The sequence below is a fragment of the Coenobita brevimanus genome, chromosome 47, assembly GCF_032717465.1.
Source record: "Coenobita brevimanus isolate Jiangsu-jjx chromosome 47, ASM3271746v2, whole genome shotgun sequence".
Classification (NCBI taxonomy): Eukaryota; Metazoa; Arthropoda; class Malacostraca; order Decapoda; family Coenobitidae; genus Coenobita; species Coenobita brevimanus.
The window spans coordinates 13,358,262-13,379,511 of NC_137000.1; the positions used below are offsets into that span (position 1 = coordinate 13,358,262).

Genomic DNA, 21,250 nt, shown 5'->3' on the forward strand with positions numbered 1-21,250 from the left:
GTAAACACTCTCATCAATCACTTTTCACAAGTTGGCCATCTAAACCCCCATCCCAAAGACCGACATATCACCCGATGTAAGAGACAGCTCCCCACAGACCCAGACCACGTACCTTTCACTTACAACCAGACGAAGCACATCATTAGCGACCTCAAACACTCATCTGCCTGTGGACCAGACAACATAAGCAACATTCACCTTAAACACCTAGGACCACAAAGCATACAAGCACTCACCAACATATCAAACTACAGCTACTCAAACAACATAATACCCAACATCTGGAAGGATGGCAGTATCATCACTATCCCTAAACCCAACAAAGACCCCACATTACCCTCCTCACATTGCCCCATCACACTCCTCTGCACCCCCTCTAAAGTCACTGAATGACTGATACAACCAGTCACACCTCACATTCCCCTAGCCCAGTCACAACATGGCTTTAGGCCACAACACTCCACAAACACCCTTCCTACAGACCTTGCACAGAGAGTTTTTGATGGCATGAATTCAGCTAGGCCCACCACACAGAACACTCCTAATCACACTAGACATTAGCAAAGCTTTTGATGCCATCCCCCGCCACAACCTCACAAACAAAATACTCAACACAAACATGCACAATAACACAAAAAGATGGCTGGCAAACTACTTAGCAGGCAGATGTGCACTCGTAACATTTGCCGGTCAGTCTTCTAACATCAGAAACTTCACAAACGGCTTCCCCCAAGGATCTGTTTTGTCCCCCACACTCTTTAATCTCTACATGCACGATGTACCCACACCCCACACACCACAGATACACATAGCTCCCTATGCAGATGATATAACACTTATATGTACTCACCAAAATGCAAACACAGCTGCACACATCATTCAACCTTACCTCAACACACCACACGAATGGTTCACCACAAACAGGCTCAAAATAGCCCCAGCCAAATCTACAGTGACTCTTCTCACAAACTGGACAGCAGAACACAGTCACATCCCAAACCTCACCATAAACAACACCCCTGCCACACACACACACACCAAAAATCCTTGGTGTAACATACAATACATCAGTGTCATTTAAACACATCACAAACATTAAAAATAAAATATCACCAAGACTCAATGCTTTGAGGTCACTTGCCCATACAACATTCAGACACAACCAAGAAACCACCACCACGGTATACAAACAATACATACATTCAGTGATGAATTATGCAAGCCCTGCCTGGGCTTCTAACCTCACCAAAATACACTACAACATTCTACAGACCATACAGAACAAGGCCCTAAAAATAATCACAGGCTGCATAGCTACTACACTCACAGATCACCTACATCAAGAAACCAAAGTCCTCAAAGTCAAGGATCACTTAGACATGAGAGGCACCCAGTTTCTTGCTGCAGCCTCCACAAACCCGCAACATCCACTACAGTACATGTCAGCACATCCACTCACACCAAGGAACATCAAAACAACACCCAGCACACGATACCATACACAAATACTGTCATCTCTCCCCCCTCAAACCAGCTTCCTGAAGCATATCCACACTCAGATCACTCACCGCTCCATTCAGTCACTTAAAGACAACACACAGCTGCATGCACGGCCTCCTGACATCCACCCTTCTGCATCCTCTCTTCCTCGTGAGGACAGGGTCTGCCTGGCCAGGCTGAGATATTGGCACCATCCAGCCCTCTTAAGCTACCAGAAGAGGCTGGATGACTCCATCGCTGATGCCTGTCCAGGATGCAACACAGCACCCCATGCTATTAAGCACATTATGGAAGACTGCATCGCACACAATCACCTACACCAACAACACAACATACACTCTTTGAGAGCTGTGTGGGAAAGCCCGGTCTCAGCCATGGCCTTCCTAAGGGACTTGGGGCTGTTCGGCCAGACTGCCTAGGAAACTACTACTACTGCCATATCCATCTGCCCTACCCTACCAAAGTATCTTGTATCGACAGTCCTCCTGGTAATCATTCTGGCTGACCCTTCCCTGTATCTAACCTCCTGCACACATTCAACATCCACACACCTCCCACTCAGTGCCTTGACCACTTCCCCCACTTTACCCCTCAAACTACCCACATTCCATGATGCTGCTCAGATCTTGGGTGATTTAGTTTCCTCAGGCTTACATTGATTTTCCTCCTTTTTTTATAATTGGTAATAAAATAATGGTCACAGACCACAGGCTCCTCCCACTCGCAAGTCCCAAGTCCAGGCATGGGACCTGGGACCCATAGCCCACCAGTCATGACCAGTGGCTGCATCAGTGGCCTCAGGGCACCCTGCCAAGACAGCTACAGGGACACCCTCCATGTGCGCCATGGCGCTGTAACTGCCTAGCTATTATACATCCACTGATTGGGCAGCCTCCTGGGGTGCTACTCCCTGGTTCAGGCACTTCTCTACTGGGCAGCAGTGGCAGCCTAGGAACTGCAGTGTCCTGTACTCTCTAGCATAGATCCGAGCTCCATTCCAACCTAGCCCCAAAAACTACGTTGGTGGAGCCCGCGTCACGCCACCCCTCAATAGGTCCGGCATTAGGTAGCGGCAGCAGAGTTTTCTGGCCTCATGCCCTTGCTGGCATCAATCCCTGTGACATTGTGGGGTACGTTGTGTGATATGTAAAACACATGTTGGGTAGTGCATTAGATAGTTACAGGAAAGTGTTTGAGAGAGTATGTTGGTCTGCTCGCTATGTTAGTGTCACACTGAAAAGGTCAGCAAAAGGGTATGGTCAGATATTCTGGTAGCTAGTGAAACTGGAGCTCCAGCTGTCCCTGTCACCGACATTCCCATAATTTATGGCAATACACATTCATCTAAGTCTGCATTATTGAAATTTCTATTAATGCCAGTAATTAGTATGACCATTGAGTGATTTGCTTCTGACTGTTGGTGGCCTTAACCAGTCACCTCAATCCTTAGGCCTATCCCAAACCATGACTCTGTGTGTGTGTGTGTGTGTGTGTGTGTGTGTGTGTGTGTGTGTGTGAGAAGCAATATTTCATTATGGGAAGGTGCACATTTTATGGCAGGAAATACAGTAGGTTGTGTTGTTACGAAAATTTAGGCTTGGTTTGGATAACCCAGCACTATCTATCTATGTCTGTAGCCAGACACCATAATCCTGTAAGAGATGGCCGTTTGACTTTGATTTAGCTGTTTTACGGGGAGGGGCCAAACCCACTTGTTGAAACGTAAGGAATAACATGGGTTGGTTATGTGGTTACCACCCAGCATTGTAAATCCTGGAATACAGGAAACCATTAGGCTTGTCGCTCAATGTAAAGCTACCTGAAAAGGAATGAATAGTAATTAAAAGTGATGATAAAGATGGGAGAAATAGGAAGAGAGGATGGCAGAAACAGAAAAGATTGATAAAGGTGAAGGAAGAAGTAGGCAGCACTTCATCAAGTGAGTGGATTGATCAGAGTAGTTTTTTTGCCAAAAATAGTATTTTAAGATGGCATCCATCTGTCTTCGGCACACCACAAGATGACCAAAAATAGTGTTTTAAGATGGCATCCATCTGTCTTCAGCACACCACAAGATGACCAAAAATTTTAAGATGGCATCCATCTGTCTTTGGCACACCACAAGATGACCAAAAATAGTGTTTTAAGATGGCATCCATCTGTCTTCGGCACACCACAAGTTGACATTTGTCTCCTTGGACACCATTTGGGATTGTAAACTTTGCATACCTCAATAATAATCAGAAAACTATGGAAAGCAAACTTTAAGAAAAAAAGTTGAACTGGTAAGGTCTTGCTGCTGCTTAATCTAAACTGTACATTTACTTTAGTGAATCTACAGTTACGGACAAGATGAGTGGCTGGTTAAGGGTTCGATTAGGCATGTGTACCTGGCAGCAGATTAAATATTCTCACTTATTGTGCCCCTGTTATCACTTTCTGTTAACCTGACCATACTTATGTGTGTTTGTGGTACATACCTGAACACTATGTATGTATTAGTGGGTTTGAATTGTTGTAAGAAGATAAATTTAGCTTGCAGTTGGGGTGCCTGGTACCAGGTAAGGTAAATGCCCCAGGTTTTATGTATTCGTTTTCACTAAGTTCTGTTATCACGCTCCATGTTCGGTACCAGTTACATATGATAACCAAGGGATCACTGTACACTATTTTATGCATGAGATATTTATTTGCAGTACAGTTGGTTGCCTGTATTTACATCATTTGCATTACAAACATCTCCATGAATGCAAAACTCTGTGCATAGCCCTCTCATAAAACTGCCATGTAGTCAACCATTCAGTTGCTTTAATGCACACTCAACCCTCGGCTATCACTCCCAATTGGTCCCGCTATGGCTGCGCTATAGCCGACACCGTGATAGCTGAATTGAAAAATTTATGGTAATAATTCTAATTGGTGCCATGACCTTAATATTTACCCCTAAGATACCCTTTTTGTACCACATATTAACATGTAATAGTCTAAAAATGAGCATGTTTTATGATGTGATCATGATTCTTATAAAAACCTCTCACAACTGATTCATTGATGTTATATTTCTTCCCCACACTTCACTTGGTCTCACCATTGTCTGTAAGTTTCACATTTCCAGTTTATCTGCATAACTTAGGTTATTCCTCTTCTTTATTTCCCTGCCAGGTGCTGCAGCATTACATTGGTGGGGGGATGGGGAGGGGGTACGTTGACCATGGTCATATCACAAAAAAGGTTATTGTTCTCGCTATCTCTGTTCACGGTCTGAGGGCGCGCACTTGAATGGTTTGGTGGGCGTGAGACTCGGTCAGGCGACCAATCAGCACTCATCTGGCACTGACGTCACACGACCAATCACTGAATGAATCTTTTCTTGGCTAGGCAGAGCACTGGAGCCCGGCCTTTTTTAAATTTTCAAACATTTCCGGTGTGCGATAGCAGGCATTTAGTGCGTGATAAAGATATTTGGGTATTTCTCTTATACAGGCGTGATGGCAAGATACGCTATAGCAGAACCCGTGATAACCAAGGGCTGAGTGTATTGTAATTTTTTAAGCCCATTGCATTGCCACAAAACATTATCTGATTTTAGAATATGCTTGTTTAAGGTGTGCTTTCAGATGGTTTAAGAACCTTTGTTCTGGGACAGTTTATGAGGAAAAAAATATATATATACATGAAGAGCTGACTGAAATAAATTCTTGAAGCATAAATTTAAGTATTCCATTTATTGTATTAGTAATTAATACACAAATATTTTCAGGTATCCAATATGGGCAGCAGACCTCAGAGGCCAACAGGCTCATCTCCACCATCAAGACCATCTCCAGTTCAATCAGATGATCAGACATCAAGCTTCTCCACAAACTCAGCAACATACACCTCTCTTCAGCCACCAAGCAGCTCCACACACTCAGCCACATACACTTCTCATCAGATTCGTAGGACAGCGTCTTCTTCAGCAGTAAAAAGTACTGTTTCTTCAACCCAAAACTCATGTGTAGCAAAACAGGTACCAGTAGTTGCTGAGCCTGCAGGACAAACAACAAAGCACTTAGTAAATAACTATATCATCCCTGCTGTTCCTAAATGTGAGAGAGAGGAGGCACAGGATATTCAAAGTTCTCGTAAGATGGCGGATAAGGTTGGCCTACGAGTGTGTCCACAGTATAACTCAAAAAATGGTTGTCAGATTGCTCTGTGCAGGAGGCTGCATGTCTGCAGTTTCTGGGCCTTGAAAGCCTGCCGCCATACCAACTGTCAGTTTGATCACACTTTCATGTCCTCACACAATAGCAAGATCATAAAAGTAATTATAGGTGATATGCACTTGGTAGATGATATAATAAGAGCAGCACTGCAAGATAACCATAAAGAAAGGAAAACAAAGAAAAGTAATGATAGTATTTGCATGTTTAATATTATGAAAACATGTACTAAAAAGCCTTGTTCCTTTGTTCACAGTGCCAAGCCTTACTTATGGGAAGTTCATGACGGCAATGAATGGGTCCAGTTTTCACATAAACAGAGTGACTTTCTTGAACAGGCATATTGCCATGCCTCAGTGGATATTGTTGAGCTTCTTCCACTGCAACACGTTCCTGGATCAAATTACAGACTTAAAAAACTACAGTATCTCTTGTCTCGTGAAAACTCGTGGCATATTGACATGAATAAAATGAAGCTCATTTCTGGCAGTACCTCCCTGCAAGTCCGGAGATTGTCTACAGTGTCAGATGTCACATCAGATCTTCCCATTGCCACAAGATGGCTGTGGTACTGGCAGGAAGATGATGGCTCCTGGAAGCAGTATGATAGTGGAAACCAAAATAATTTATTTATACTGTCTCTCTCTGATCAGTTTGAAATGAACAAACAGTTCTCTAACAAACAGTATTATAACTTTGAAGCTGGTGGACAGTATTATGAGATAGATTTAAACAGTATGACACAAAGAAATGAGAAAACCCATAAACAACGTAAAGTACAGAGAAGACCTGCATCTACATTGGTGCAAAGCTTAGAAACTAAGTTTGATGAGCTTTTCATGTCATTACCACCAGACAAAAAGTACATGCTATTTTCTGTGTTGCCTGCTACATCTGAGTTCATATTTATAGAGAATCTGATGAAACATTCCATGAATGGTGTAACCATAACATCCATCAAGAGAATGCAAAATGATCATTTATGGAAGGCCTACCAAAATAAAAAACGTCAAATGTTGACACTGTATGGTGGTGATGTTGCTAGCATTAATGAACAGTATCTCTTTCACGGTACAAAACACGGTGTCATTGATCAGATCTGCAGTACTAACTTGGATTGGAGGCTGTATGGAAGTAATGTTGGACATAAGTATGGTCAAGGGGTTTACTTCACAAATATGGCACGTATGTCTGACAGTTACAGTGAATGTCAGAACAATGAGAAGGCAGTATTTGTTGTTTGTGTACTAGTTGGATCCATGACAGTTGGAAACTGTGAAATGGACTATCCACCATTCAACCCTAAAACTGCAAGACGTTTTGATACTACCTGTAATGACAAAGCAAATTCCCAGATATTTGTGAAGTACAATAGAGATGAATATTATCCACTATACATTGTAAAGTATACTAGCAGCTGCTAGTGGTAGACAAGATTCTGAATGAAACTTTTGCTTAAAAATGTTTTATTTGCTATACAAGATATACAGTTTTCAGGAACATCTATGATGTCTTTATATGCAGTTGATATACATAATGTTAAGCTTTTCATTTTTACTGTGTGCAGTACTGTACTTGATCCCCTGACACTGGCATTATTTTGAGTGAGACTGCCCCCTCAGTATGGCAGTATTTCCCAAAATAGCCTTTTCTCAGCCCTTCATTTCTGGGAAAGTATAGCATTTAGGGAAATAGATGAAAGACATCCGTACTCACCAACTCTTCTTCTTGTGACTGAAAGTATCCCCAGGTCTCCAGGTGGTCGTATTGATGAGTAAGGATGTGAAGAAAATGAGTAACTTTTGGTGCTTGAAGCAGGATGTCTTTGGCTTCACTGTCAGCGTGATAACTTCTCCACTACTAGATGAACTAGAGACACTGGTGTCCAGGGCATGCCCTATGACACTATCACGGAGCCCTTTCCTAGTATCCATGGGTAGAAGCATGATGGGTGGATGAGAAGTTCCTGAAAACATCATTCAACACCTGGCTAAGTCACAGAGAAGACTGAGGTACGCTTGAGTGAGGTGGTGGGAGTCTCTCCCTATGTTTTGGTGATGAGATCAAATGGCGGCCACTTCAAACTGTGGCGGGAATACATTTGCAGCTCCCACCGACACCCGGCAGTCTCTATCCACTCTTTTTGCATCAGTCCTGACCGACAGTCGGCATATAGAGGTTAAGGACTTTTATATATACAGTACAGTATGGACAAATTCAGTAATGTATGTAATGGTTCTAAGAGGTTTTAGTACATGGTGTAATGCAATACTTGTAAAATAGTTGATCAGATATTATGTACAGTCGTGGCCATAAGTAATCACCTATCCTCCTGTACCCCGTGCCTCAGACTGGCTTGTTTATGCGCGGCAAGTCACACTGGAGTAAGAGGGGCTGAGAAGAGAGGCCAGAGAGAGAAGGGAAGGTGGGTGGGGGGATGTGGGGTGGAGTGAGGGAGGGGAGGGAGAATGAAATACGAAGTTGTGGCCACATAATTTGTCAATTTTCTTTCATTCAGGGCATCATACAAAGGAGTTACTATTCTGTAGATTAAGGTGCATCACACCTTGTATAGCGGCGTCAGATAACAAGCTTTAGATAGGTGGTGATATCATGGACTGGCTCGTGAGAGAAATATACTGATGTGATATCAATCATTAGTGCGGAGCCAGATATTTGTGTTTATCCGTGTATTTTGACTTCAGACGCAGAATGGAATCTTGATGGCTTTGACTTCCGTAATGTTTGTGTAAGAAACATCGTCTACCCTTACATGTAACTACTTTTTGGAAATAATAATATATACAACCTTTGACATGGCTGTGTTCACCGTAAATATGATCACCCTCGCGATTTACAGTCCCTCTATACAGTCACCATCATGTCAATTCAATAATCATGTAATGACATCTTCATATTAAAAGGCTATTTAAAATAACTGTGCATAAAAGGTAAATAAATTTGATGTCTGTGCTCATGGGTGGATATGATAACGGTATCTCTCATAATCTGTTAGAGGGAAAATGGAACAAAATCCTACCCAAACTTCCAGAATATATCTGTGTCAATGGTTACCGACGCTGGTCAGGCGAAAGCAACCAGGAAAGGCTTAGTAAGTAGTCTAGTGGCCTCTAGCCTTAAAAACCTCATGCAGGCGTCGCGGCACCGGGGAAACAATGTTGTTGATGGTTTGCTGGTTTCGTTTGAACAGCTCCCACTCGTCCTTGGTGTGGTCCTGAAGGAGGCGGGCCTGTGTCCTCTCGTTCTCTGGCTTCCTCACGTTGACAATCTGGGCCCACACAATCTCAATGGCTCTGCACTAGTACAGTATTTGATATCACGTCAGTATACTTCTTTCACGAGCCAGTCCTTGATATCACCATCTGATCTGTCACGTCAGTATACTTCTCTCACGAGCCAGTCCTTGATATCACCATCTGATCTGTCACGTCAGTTTACTTCTCTCACGAGCCAGTCCTTGATATCACCACCTATCGAAAGTTTGTTGTCTGACGCCGCTACACAAGGTGTAATGCAGCATTATATAGCGAATAGTAACTCCTTTATCTGATACCCTGAATGAAAGAGAATAAACGAATTATGAGGCCCAGCTGCCCGAATATTTCGGGAAGAGATATGAAGGGGAGGCACAATTGAAGCAAGTTCGTCAGAGCACTTACGGTAAAAACAGCGATAAAATAATGCTAGAAAAGCAACATCTCTACGTACCGGTACTGATGATGGAGGAGGGTCCTGGGTAATGGCAGGATTATTGACTAATCTAATGGCTTTATTTTGAATTTTGTCCAACTGCCTCAATGCAACCACTCCACATCCACTCCACAGTGGCGAACAGTATTCATTCTCCCTACCTACCCTCCCTCCCCTCCCTCACTCCACCTAAGCACCATCGCTCATCCCCCTGCCCACCTTCCCTTCTCTCTCTGGCCCCTCCCTCTCAGCCCCTCTTACTCCAGTGTGACTTGCCGAGCATAAAGGAGCCAGTCTGAGGCACGAAGTACAGGGGGATAGGTGATTATTTATGGCCACGACTGTACATTCTTAATGAAGTACTGTACTGTATTTATTATTTATATAGTGGTTTTGTAATCTGTATACTGAAAGTGCATAGCACAGCTGTAAAAGGGATTCTTCATTGATTCAGGTACCTTATTGGAGAAGCAACCTTGTTAACCAAAACTACGATAATCAAGTACTGTGTTTGAAATTCAGACTTGTGTTAATCAAGTACAATACTGGAAAACCACTATTAAGACCTACCTGCTACTGGCAACCTGCCCAAAGTCAACTTTTTTATCTTGTCTCTTGCAAAATTACCCAGAACACCTTCCAAACCAACAAATGTTATAACTGCTACAATATACAGTACTGTCAATCAAGCAATCAGTTGCCAGATGCCATAATCCTGTAAGGGGTGGCCATTGACTTTGAGTTATTTGTTTTAAGGGGAGGGGCTCTAACCCTCCACCAACCCACTTGTTGACACGTAGGGAGCACGTATGGTTTGGTTATATGGTTACCACCCAGCGTTGTAAATGGTTTCTTAGCCTACAGGAAACGATTTGGCTTGTCACTCTATGTAAAGCCACCTGTAAAGGAGAGAAAAGCATATAGAAGAGACAGGAAAGATAGGAGAAATAGGAAGAGAGGAGGGCAGCCACAGAAAAAAATAAAAAATAAATAAAGGCTGAGGAAGAAGTAGGCAGCACTACATCAATACAATACTGTGCTGCAATATAAACATATTGTAATTCTCACACACACACACACACACACACACACACACACACACACACAGTGCATACATGTGGACTGCCCTCCCCAACACACACACATAGGGAACAGTTACACAGTCCTGGAGTGATGCTGCACTCTGCTGAAGCTAAGAGTGATGTCACACTATTCATGGTTAGTACTGTTCCTAACTTCATTTATGGAGGAACAGTGGATTTCACCACCCACATAAATTAAAAACATGCTGAAAAATGATGCATTATTTGAGGGCTTCCTGTGTTATTAAGTGTTCACAAAGCTGAATTCTTTGTTGCTAAATCATTTTTCTGTCTGTTTATCTCTCTATTGCCAGATGCCTTAATCCTGTAAGGGGTGGTCACAAACAAATCATCTCCATGTTGCCCTGTCTCCCGCCATTTCACTGCCCTGCTCCCAGCTTATGCCCCCACTCTCTCATATACCTATCCACTTCATCCTGCCACCTCATCCTTGGCCTCCCATTCCCTCTCCCCCCCCTCCACCTCACTCACATACACATATATCACCAGATGGCTTAATCCCATAAGGGGTGGCCATAAACAAATCTCCTCCATGTCACCTTGTACCCCGCCATTTCACTGCCCTGCTCCCAGCACACACACCCCTCTCTTATACACCTCTCCACTCCATTCCTCCACCTCATCCTTGGCCTCCCCCTCCCCCCCTCCACCTCACTTACATACACTCTCCTCGTCAGTCTCTCTTTTTCCACGTTCTCCATGTTGCCAAACCACCTCAGTGTGTTTCTCCTAATGCTTCCTATCACATCCACACTACAATACTCCTTCACTTCCTCATTTGTCAGTCTGTCTTTCCATGTGACTCACATGCTCCTCTCAAATAACTCATATCTACTGCTCTCACTCTTGATTTGTGTCCCTCCAACAAGGTCCAAGCTTCACTTCCATTAGTTAGAGTTGGTATCACAATACTGTCATGCAGTAGCTGACATGGATGGTCAGGGAACTAATATATATATATATATATATATATATATATATATGTATATATATATATATTGGAGTCTCTGTGGTACAGTGGTAGAGTGTGCGTTTCGTACATGGGTGAACCAGGGTTCGCGCCCTGCCAGGGTAATAAACTTTGGGAGTGTTCACCCGACCACGTATTGCTTTGGCAGACACAAGGGGTGCTGTGGTTGAACCAGTGTCGCTTACTATAGAGTATGCTTGCACCCAGTCGGCTCGCGCCAGCCGATTACACTAGGTTCACAGACTACACACACATCCAAAGCCACTCCAATGCTACAATTACACTTACAAGCACTTCTCACCCTACATACAATCTCTACTAGACAGCTTAAGCCACTTGGTAGAGATACATTGGCTGTATCGTCCCCACTTCGGTCGGGATAGGCTGGTCCTGCAGTGGATACTGAAACAGCTGATGATGATGATATATATATATATTTATATCTATATATATATATAGATAGATATAGATATATCTATCTATCTATTGCCAGACGCCTCAATCCCATTTGGGGTGGCCACAAACAAATCGTCTCCAAGTCGCCCTGTCCCCCGCCATTTCACTGCCCTGCTCGCAACTCACACCCCCCTCTCTTATATACCTCTCCACCCCATCCCTCCATCTCATCCTCGGCCTCCCCCTCCCTCTTCCCCCTTCCCCCCTCCACCTCACTCACATACACTCTCTTCGTCAGTCTTTCACCCTCCATCCTCTCCATATGGCCAAACCACCTCAGTATGTTCCTCATAACGCTTCCTATCACATCCACACCCACACCACAACGCTCCTTTATATCCTCATTCATCAGCCTGTCTCTCCAAGTGACTCCACAGGATCCTCTTAAATAACTCATTTCCACTGCTCTCACTCTTGACTTGTGTCCTTCCAACAACGTCCAAGCTTCACTTCCATACGTTAGAGTTGGTATCACAATACTGTCATGTAGTAACTTTTTTCACTTCCATGATCACTTCCCTGTTTCTTATCACTGCATTCAAAGAACCAGCAACCTTTCTTTCCTACTGTATCCTTTCAAGCACTTCACCCTCCAAACCTCCATCCTTACTCATCACACTTCCCCCCCCCCCCCATAATAATCATGGCGGCGAACTCATCACACTACCCAGGTACGTAAACGTACTCACATTTTCCAATTCCTCACCATCCAACCTCGCTGTACATTCACTGACTTCACCTCTATCAAAGACCATCACTTTACTATTCCCTATATATGTATATATATATGCAGTGAACCCAGACATACCTACTGCCTTCCCCAGCTGCATCCTGCCTATTGCCCAGCTTACAGTAGCAGCATCAAAGGCTAAGGGTCATACACTGGTTTCTCTGGCCCCAAACTTTCCCTCTTCCATTCAAGCTTCTCATTCAGCAACCATTTATAATGCTCCCTCCAGACGTCTTAATATCCTTATTGTCCCTCACTGCCTCCCCTTCATCATCCTTCACATACTGCTTACCTTTGATATCCCTGTTTTCTGTCTTCATCTGATTTGCCATCTTAAATACCATATTCTTCCTTTCAGTGCTATTTAAGTTATCCAATGAATCTCTGAGACTTAGATTTTGCCCTGTATACTTAATTTCTAGCCCCACATTCGCCAACCAAGTATTCCTATCTGTTACTTCCCCTTTTCTATTCTCGGAAAAGTCTTCTTTTCTCTCCCACTAGCCACCATGTCACCTATGTCTTAAGAGGGCCCCTTGTTCATCCACACACCGAGTCAATAACTCTCAAGAGATTGTTCTTGAGAGCTCTGTACTGTTCATTAACACTTCTGTCAATAGCTCCCTGTTCAACCACCACTCTACTCATCTCTGTAGAAGGCATCACTCACTGCTTGGATCCACACACCGAGTCAATAAGTCTCAAGGGATTGTTCTTGTGAGCTCTGTACTGTTCATTAACTCATCTGTCAGTAGCTCCCTGTTCACCACTCTACTCATCTCACTGTAGAAAGCATCACTCACTGCTTGGTTTTTCATCTACATTTTCTCCGGGGTGCATAGGTCCTCCTCTTCATCACCTGCTCCTTAAGCACCATGTCACATATCAGTTATATGTGTTTCTGCACACAATTCACTCTACAACTTTAGCATCTTACACCAACCTCATATCAATCCTCCTTATGAAGAAATGGTCAGTTTGGCCAAAATTGCCCCCAGACTCATACATAATCAACCTACCAGTACTCTATCTTTCTCTAAAATATGAATTACACACGATCATGGTCATCGCCTCCCTAAATTCAAGTATCCTTTCTCCTTCTACATTCCTCGTCCCATATGCACATCCTCAAAAAAAAAAAAAAAAAAAAAAAAAAAAAAAAAAAGGACCTCCACATAGATGTTTTGTATATTGCAGAGTGAGTCTTTGTGAGCACTGTTGTTGGCAGGGAAGAGTACCAGGTAAGATCACATGGCATCAGAGTACAGTACAGTACTCTGTTTATCAATGTAACAATGAGCTAACTTGAACCAGAACAGGAGTAGAATACTGTAAAACTGGCTGTTACTGCTCTGGAAGCCCATATTTTTTGCTGCTTTTTGCTGTTAATTCCTTGGTAAATTACAAATATTGCTACTTAAAAATTTCATTGATTCCTATACATCTGATTTGCCAGTTCTCTCAGTTTACTATACCCAGTATAAAAAAAAAAATGTGTATATATATATATATATATATATATATATATATATATATTTTGGACAGTGGCATGGCCTTATGCTCTAAATAGGAGAAAGGGACCAAGGTGGCGTTAAGCCCTAATATGAAGGACACATTGCTACCAGATGTGCACACATCAAATACACTAAAATTTCAAATGGGGGTTGTTTGGAGGCACCATGGGTCTGATGGGGGGGGGACAGCCCCTTACATCCATGGTTATGACAATGATTTTTTACCACAGTACAGAATGAAGACCATGTATGTGTTTTCACAATATGGTATTTTTATATAATCCCTCTGGTTTTATTTTGTAATGCCTAATATCCTCAAGGAGATATTGTAATGCATTCTGTAAAAGGCCTAGTGTAGTAGGTGAGGACAGGTCAGATTGATGAAGGAGATGCATGTATTCAGTTGTTTTCAACAATATAATATTAGGGACTCAGGAGCTCCATGGAGTAACTCCAATGCAACAAAATTCCACTTGGGAAAATGGGTGATAGAATATGTAATTCTGGACACATGGCACTTTCATAGTTACTCCATGTAGCACCACATATTACTTTTATGACACTACTCCATGGAGGAACTCCAAAGGTGCCATGTGTTTTTGCAGACCTGTTCTTTAACTTCCATTTTCTTGGTTTATTGAATTAAACACTTTTGCATTTCCTCTATGGAGCTCCTCATGTATTTGTCCTTCCTTGCAGGGATCATTGCCTTGCTATTCCATCAGGAGCATACCCCCCCGTTTCCTTGCTCGTTGTTGTCGTGGGGGGGCTTCGGGGCTTCGGAGACATCGATGGGGACTTGATGTGTAGGGGAGCCATAGCAGGGTACCTTATTGTACTCCAAAAGTATAGGAGTCTGGTTGCTGGGTGGATGTCATATTTGTGCCTTCACTTTGCTCAACCCTCTCCCCTTTCCTTGGGTCCCTGTCGGTGCCTCAACTAATTTTGCAAGGCCCTTTTCTTCTACTATTGCTTCTCCTTTCCTTTTCTCCTATCCTCTCTATTCTATTTTTGGCATTAAAAAGTGTGGAAATTTTCACGTTCATCAAAATTCTCATCTGTGACCTCGAGTAAGTTGCAACAGGAAGGACATGGGTGTGCCCGTGGGCTATTGGCCTGGCCAATTGTGGAGGTCACGGTGGTTCGGCACTACCCCAGTATGTGGACCTTTGCAGGGACAGATCTCTGCAGAGGCGGAACTGCTGCCAAGCAGCAGCTTTCGGTTCCAGGGGTGCTGTTGCTTGGCTGTGGGACTCGGCCAATAGCCGGTGGCCCAGCATTGTGCTGGAAGACTTGGTCCTCCCGCACAGTGTTGCTATCCCTTGTAGGGTAGGGTAGGGAGTGCATACTAGGAGCCTGACCTCTACTTGGGTCGTTGGCTGGACCTGTGGACTCCGCGTTCCGCCCAAATAGTCCTTTCTTTTTCAACAGTCACGATGAGTTTTCCTGTTTCCTTAGAAAATTATGGATAGTGTTATAGATTCCCCCTCCCCCGGTTCTGCCGATTGTTTGACCCCAACGACGACCCCGGCCTCTCTTCCTGGACTGGATACTGATACCTTTTCTCACCCCATTATGGTGACGACTCAGAGCTCCCTTTTGACTGTGGCCTCGACTTCTTCCCCTTCTCCTACACATTCAAGCATACTAAACACCTCGTCCTCTTCGCCTACTGTGTCTTCCACTCCTCCAGCTCCTGCTTCTTGTACGTCAATCAGCCCTTCTACTATCGTCACACTTCACCCTTACCTTCCTTCTTTATCTCCTGCATCCTTCAGTATCCTCTGTTTCCCTCTCTCGACCTCGTCCTTCTTCCTATGTTGCTGCTCCTTCCCTCACCTCCTCAATTTTCGGTGCACAGACGTGGTCAAAAATTTTTAACATACAGGACACAACCGACGACCTCTCACTCCACCTCAGCCTCCTTCGACAAGTAGGCAGGGATGTCACCTTCTCGGCCCGTCCGAATGGTTCCCGCCTCCTTGTTGTTAACAGTGCTGCCCAAGCCGAGAAGGTTACATCCCTAGTCAGTAATACAGGACAACCCATCTCCATGTCCCCAGACACCCAACTCAATTCTACCACTGGTACTGTACGTCTGCCATCCTCGATGTCCTTCGGCCAGAGGGCTTTCCCAGACTGCGCCAATGATATTAAACTAATTCTGTCAGAACAACATCACCCAATACATTCAGTTCAATGTTATTCAGTTCCTCCTCGTGGTCGACACCAAGAACCTGCAAATATTGTTAAAATTATTTTTGCCTCTCGCGATCTGCCCCCCACAGTCATCATTGGAGGCACTATTCTCCAAGTGCGAGAATACATTCCATCTCCTCACCAGTGCACATCTTGTTGGCGCTTTGGCCATCCAGCCAAGTACTGCAGATCATCTGCAGTCTGCACCAACTGTGCACTGTCCAGTCATGCCATCTCAGACTGCACTTCCACCATCCGATATTGCCCTAACTGTCAAGGCGGCCATTCTGCCACCTACCGACAATGCCCAGTTTACCTCTTCGAGGCAGAAGTGTCCTCCGCCCGCTGGAAAACTGGCCTCTCCCTTCATGAGGCTTGTCGTAAAGTTCGCGGTCTCGGTCATCACCCGAACGTCACTTATGCACGTGTAGCCCGTCCTCTTCCCATAGTAACTTTGAATAACACAACTATTTCTTCATCCCCTTCTGTACCTGTCTGTGTATCAGCTGTCCCCTCTTCATCGCCTCTCTCCTCCTGTCTTCCCCCCACTCACTCTATCCCTACTCCTGTACCTGTTGTCTCCTCTTCCCTTTCCCCTAGTACTTCCACCCCTCCCTCTTCTCTACCTAACCCTCCCTCTACCTCAACCCCCCCGTTACAGTCTCCTCTTGTTCCTGTCTCTAATTCTTTCTCTGTTTTAGATTCCTCTACCCCTACCTCCTCATCATCCTCTTCCTTACCTATTCCCTCTCCTCGTCCTTCCCCCCATTCCCAACCTCGTCCCTCCTCTCACCCCAGTTCTGTCTCTTCTACCAGCCGTTTGGCGCCTCTGGCCCAACGTACCATCCGACCCCCAGCCTCCTCTAATAGTAAACGCAGACTACCCACTGTGTCAGACTCTAAGTCCTCTCCCACTCATCATCCTACTTCTCCAGCTCGTAAAGTTCGAGCGATGAATGCTCGTCCCTCTCAATCGATACACTCTGCCACGACAAAGTCCACATCTCAGCAGTCTTCTCAGTCACATCCCCGGACTACTCCACAGCCGGCTAATTGTAACAAAAAACCCTCCGGTGATGACGACAGTGAAACAATTCCTAAGATAATGGACTACATTTTAACTTCTTCGCCAGATCCAGCAAACAATGCTGCACCCTCTCTTTCCACCCACTCTGTGCCACTTGATCTCCCTCCTACTCCTCTCCCTCCTTCATCCCCCCCTCCACCTTCCATCTCCTCCTCCTCTTTACCCCCCTCCTCTTCCATCTCTTCCAGTACTCTATCCCCTCTATCTCTCCCCATGCCTCCAGGCTATGGTGACCATCCTGCTCGTCCACCAGTTCAACCTTCTACCCCTATTCCTACCATCGTAACGACTCGATAATGCATGTTATTATTTTGTAATATTTCCAGTTTAACATATTTTACTTCCTTTGTATATTTTATCATTAATTTCTTTTTATCTTTCCTAGACTCTGTTTTTTCTGTTAGGTCTTATTTTTTATTTTGGTGTTTTAAAGTTTTAATGTCTATTTTACAATGGAACATACGCAGTTTTACGGCCCATCGCAATGACCTTCGCTATCTTCTTTCAGTTTACTCTCCATCCTTAGTTTCTCTACAAGAACCCCGTTTGCCTTCCCCTCCGGTACCTATACCTGGCTATTGTTTCTTGTTCTCCCCTGCTTCTCTTTCTGCATCAGCTATCCTAGTCCATCATACTGTGTCTTTCGAACATCTGTCCATTAATACCACCATTCCATGCCATTTTATTCGGGTTTTTCTCAAACATTGGATTACAGTGGTTTCTTTTTATTTCTCTCCATCCCAGCCTATCGATTTCTCTGCCTTATCTCTTTTACTATCCCAATTACCCACTCCAATTTTATTGTTGGGAGATTTTAACTGTCGTCATGCCTTATGGGGCGACACCATTACTAATTCGCGTGGCCGCCAACTTGAATCTTTTATTTTTAATAATAATTTATCCTTATTAAATACAGGAATGTCAATGCACATTGATGATAAAACTCGTACTTTCTCCTGTCTGGATCTCTCCCTGTGCTCCTCTTCTGTTTCTCTAGATTTCCATTGGTCTGTCCTTTTGGACGCCGTATATAGTGATCACTTTCCTATAAGGCTTACTTTCACTACATATTGTCCCATACTCAGGTCCCCTCGATGGAGTTTTCCAAAAGCTGACTGGCCAACATTTACTTCTTTAACCGTTCCTTCTATACACTCTTCTTCCTTTGCTACTGTTTTAGATATGCTTACATATTTTAATGTATTAGTTCTGAGTGCAGCTTTGACAGCGATTTCTAGGTCGTCCTGTCCTTTTACTTCGAAGTGCGTACCTTGGTGGGATTCGGACTGTACTGTGGCACTCCGTGTTAAACGTGCACGTTGGAAGAGTTTCCTGCGCAAATGCAACACCCCGGATGAACAGAGTGCATTCCTACTGTTTAAAAAGGCTCGAGCTGTTCTTCGTAAGACTGTTAAATGGGCTAAACGCCGTAGCTGGAGATTGTACGTTTCCACCATTACTACCAATACACCCATTGCATCCGTCTGGAAACGTATACGCAAAATAGCGGGTAAACATCTTCCCATGCTCTCCCCTGTCCTACATTTGGATGGGGAGTCAGTTGCAGATGCTCATCTAGTTGCTAATGGCTTAGGTCTTCATTTTAGTAATGTTAGTAGGGGCTCTCATCTCTCACTTGACTTCCATACCCTTAAAGCTGCTACTGAATGTACCCCAGTTGTCTTCAAGCTGTCGTCTAGTCAGTCATATAACGCGCCATTCACGCTCCATGAATTGTCGTCTGCCCTTCGCCTTTGTAAGAACACTTGCGAGGGCCCTGATGGCATACACTATAATATGCTCCATCACCTTTCCCCCCAGGCCATGGCCTTATTATTAACTATTTATAATCGTATCTGGACAGAGGGTATTTTTCCTCCCTCTTTTCGTAGTGCCGTCATTCTCCCATTTCTTAAACCAGGAAAGCAAGGCCATGCCCCTCAAGATTATCGCCCCATTGCTCTTACTAGGTGTCTTTGCAAATTGCTCGAGCGTATGATAAATCATCGTCTTATGTGGCTCCTAGAATCCAAGCAACTTTTGTCCTCTTCACAGTTTGGTTTTCGAAAAGCTCGCGGCACCTTAACTCCCCTCCTAAATCTAGAGACTTATATCCGTTCAGCCTTTGCCATTCGACAATCTGTTATTGCGGTGTTTTTTGACCTTGAGAAAGCTTATGACACAACCTGGCGCTATCATATTTTACGCACAGTTCGTTCTTGTGGTATTGATGGTAACCTTGGTGTTTTCTTAAAGAATTTTCTATCAGCTCGCTTCTTTAGAGTCTGTGTCCAGCATACTTATTCAGATCCATTTCCACAATACGAAGGTGTTCCCCAAGGCAGTGTTCTTAGCACTTCTCTGTTTTTATTGGCAATTAATGGGATTGTTTCTTGTCTCCCAGTTGGTGTCTGCTCTTCTTTATATGTAGATGATTTTGCAATATATGCCTCAAATTCTGACATCTCTGCCCTTAGTGCTCTTATTCAACGTGCAGTTTCCGCTGCCTCAGAATGGGCCACTTCTCATGGCTTTCGGTTCTCTCCTCTTAAGTCTCATGCTATTACTTTTACTCGCTGTCATCATATTTCTCAACCACCTCTTTTTCTTTATGGTACTCCTCTCCCATACAAAACCTCCGCTTCCTTTCTTGGCCTTCTTTTTGACTCTCGTCTTACTTGGAAAGATCATATTACCTCCTTGAAAACCTCAGCCTTGCAACGCCTCCATCTCTTACAAACTTTGTCTCGTGTCGTGGGGTGCTGATCGGACTACTCTTCTTCGCCTCCATATTGTTCTCGTTCTCTCCAAACTTGATTACGGTTGCCAAGTTTATTCTTCTGCTTCAGACACCGTCCTCCAACAACTCGATTCTGTACATCATCACGGTTTACGTCTGGCTCTTGGTGCCTTTAAGTCCTCCCCAGTTGAGAGTCTATGCTGAATCAGGAATTCCATCACTCTTCCGCCGTCGCGCTCTACTTTCTCTTCGTGCCTATGCTAAGTTGCACTGTTTTCCTTGTACCCCTTCTCTCCTTCCCCCCGGTCTTGACTTAGGTTTTCTTCTCCTAGGACCAAGCCGCCTTTTGCAGTTCGAGCTCGTACTCTCCTCTCACACTCCTCCCTTACAATTTGTAATGTTTTCTCTTTCCGCATGTCTTTTTCCTCCGTGGCTACTTCCGCGACCCCATGTTTGCCCTTCCATTTTCCCTTATTCCAAGTCCAATTCTCCTTCCTTCATTCTCCGTTCCCGGTTTTCTGATCATCTCTCCCACCATTCCTCTGCAATACCTATATACACTGATGGTTCAAAAACCCCTGCAGGTGTTGGATTTGCGATTCTCTTTCCTAACACTTCTTATCATTTTAGCCTTCCTGCTTATACAAGTGTTCTAACAGCAGAGTTATATGTCCTTTTGTTTGCATTACGGTATATTTACCGAGCATCCTCTTCCTCATTCTGATTCATATAGTGCTCTATCCCTTCTCCAGTCACCTTCTGCCTCTCATCCATTAGTCCTTCGTATCTTGGAATGGTTGTTCCGTATCTCCTCTCGTCGTAAAACAGTCCAGTTCTGTTGGGTCCCAGGACATGTGGGTATCGCGGGCAATGAACATGCTGATCAGTTGGCTCGCATGGCAGTTAGCAGGGATGTCTCTCCTTCCTTCCTCATTCCAGTTTCTGATCTTCTTCCTGCTCTATCTTCCTTCCTTCAACACCGGTGGCAGTCTTGTTGGGACTCTATCACTAATAATAAACTGCGTGTTGTTAAAC

The 21,250-nt window shown here is 44.1% G+C and overlaps 1 protein-coding gene across 1 annotated transcript in view; it reads left to right on the top strand.

Moving 5' to 3' along the window:
* The window catches only part of LOC145398945 (protein mono-ADP-ribosyltransferase PARP12-like), a 79,243-nt gene extending 72,002 nt beyond the window's left edge, over window positions 1-7,241 (top strand). The window contains exon 2 of the mRNA XM_080271682.1: window positions 5,261-7,241. Coding sequence (XP_080127808.1) covers window positions 5,270-7,129 — 1,860 coding nt within the window. The 5' untranslated portion in view covers window positions 5,261-5,269 and the 3' untranslated portion in view covers window positions 7,130-7,241. The remainder of the gene's footprint in view (window positions 1-5,260) is intronic.
* The last annotated feature ends 14,009 nt before the right edge of the window (window positions 7,242-21,250 follow it).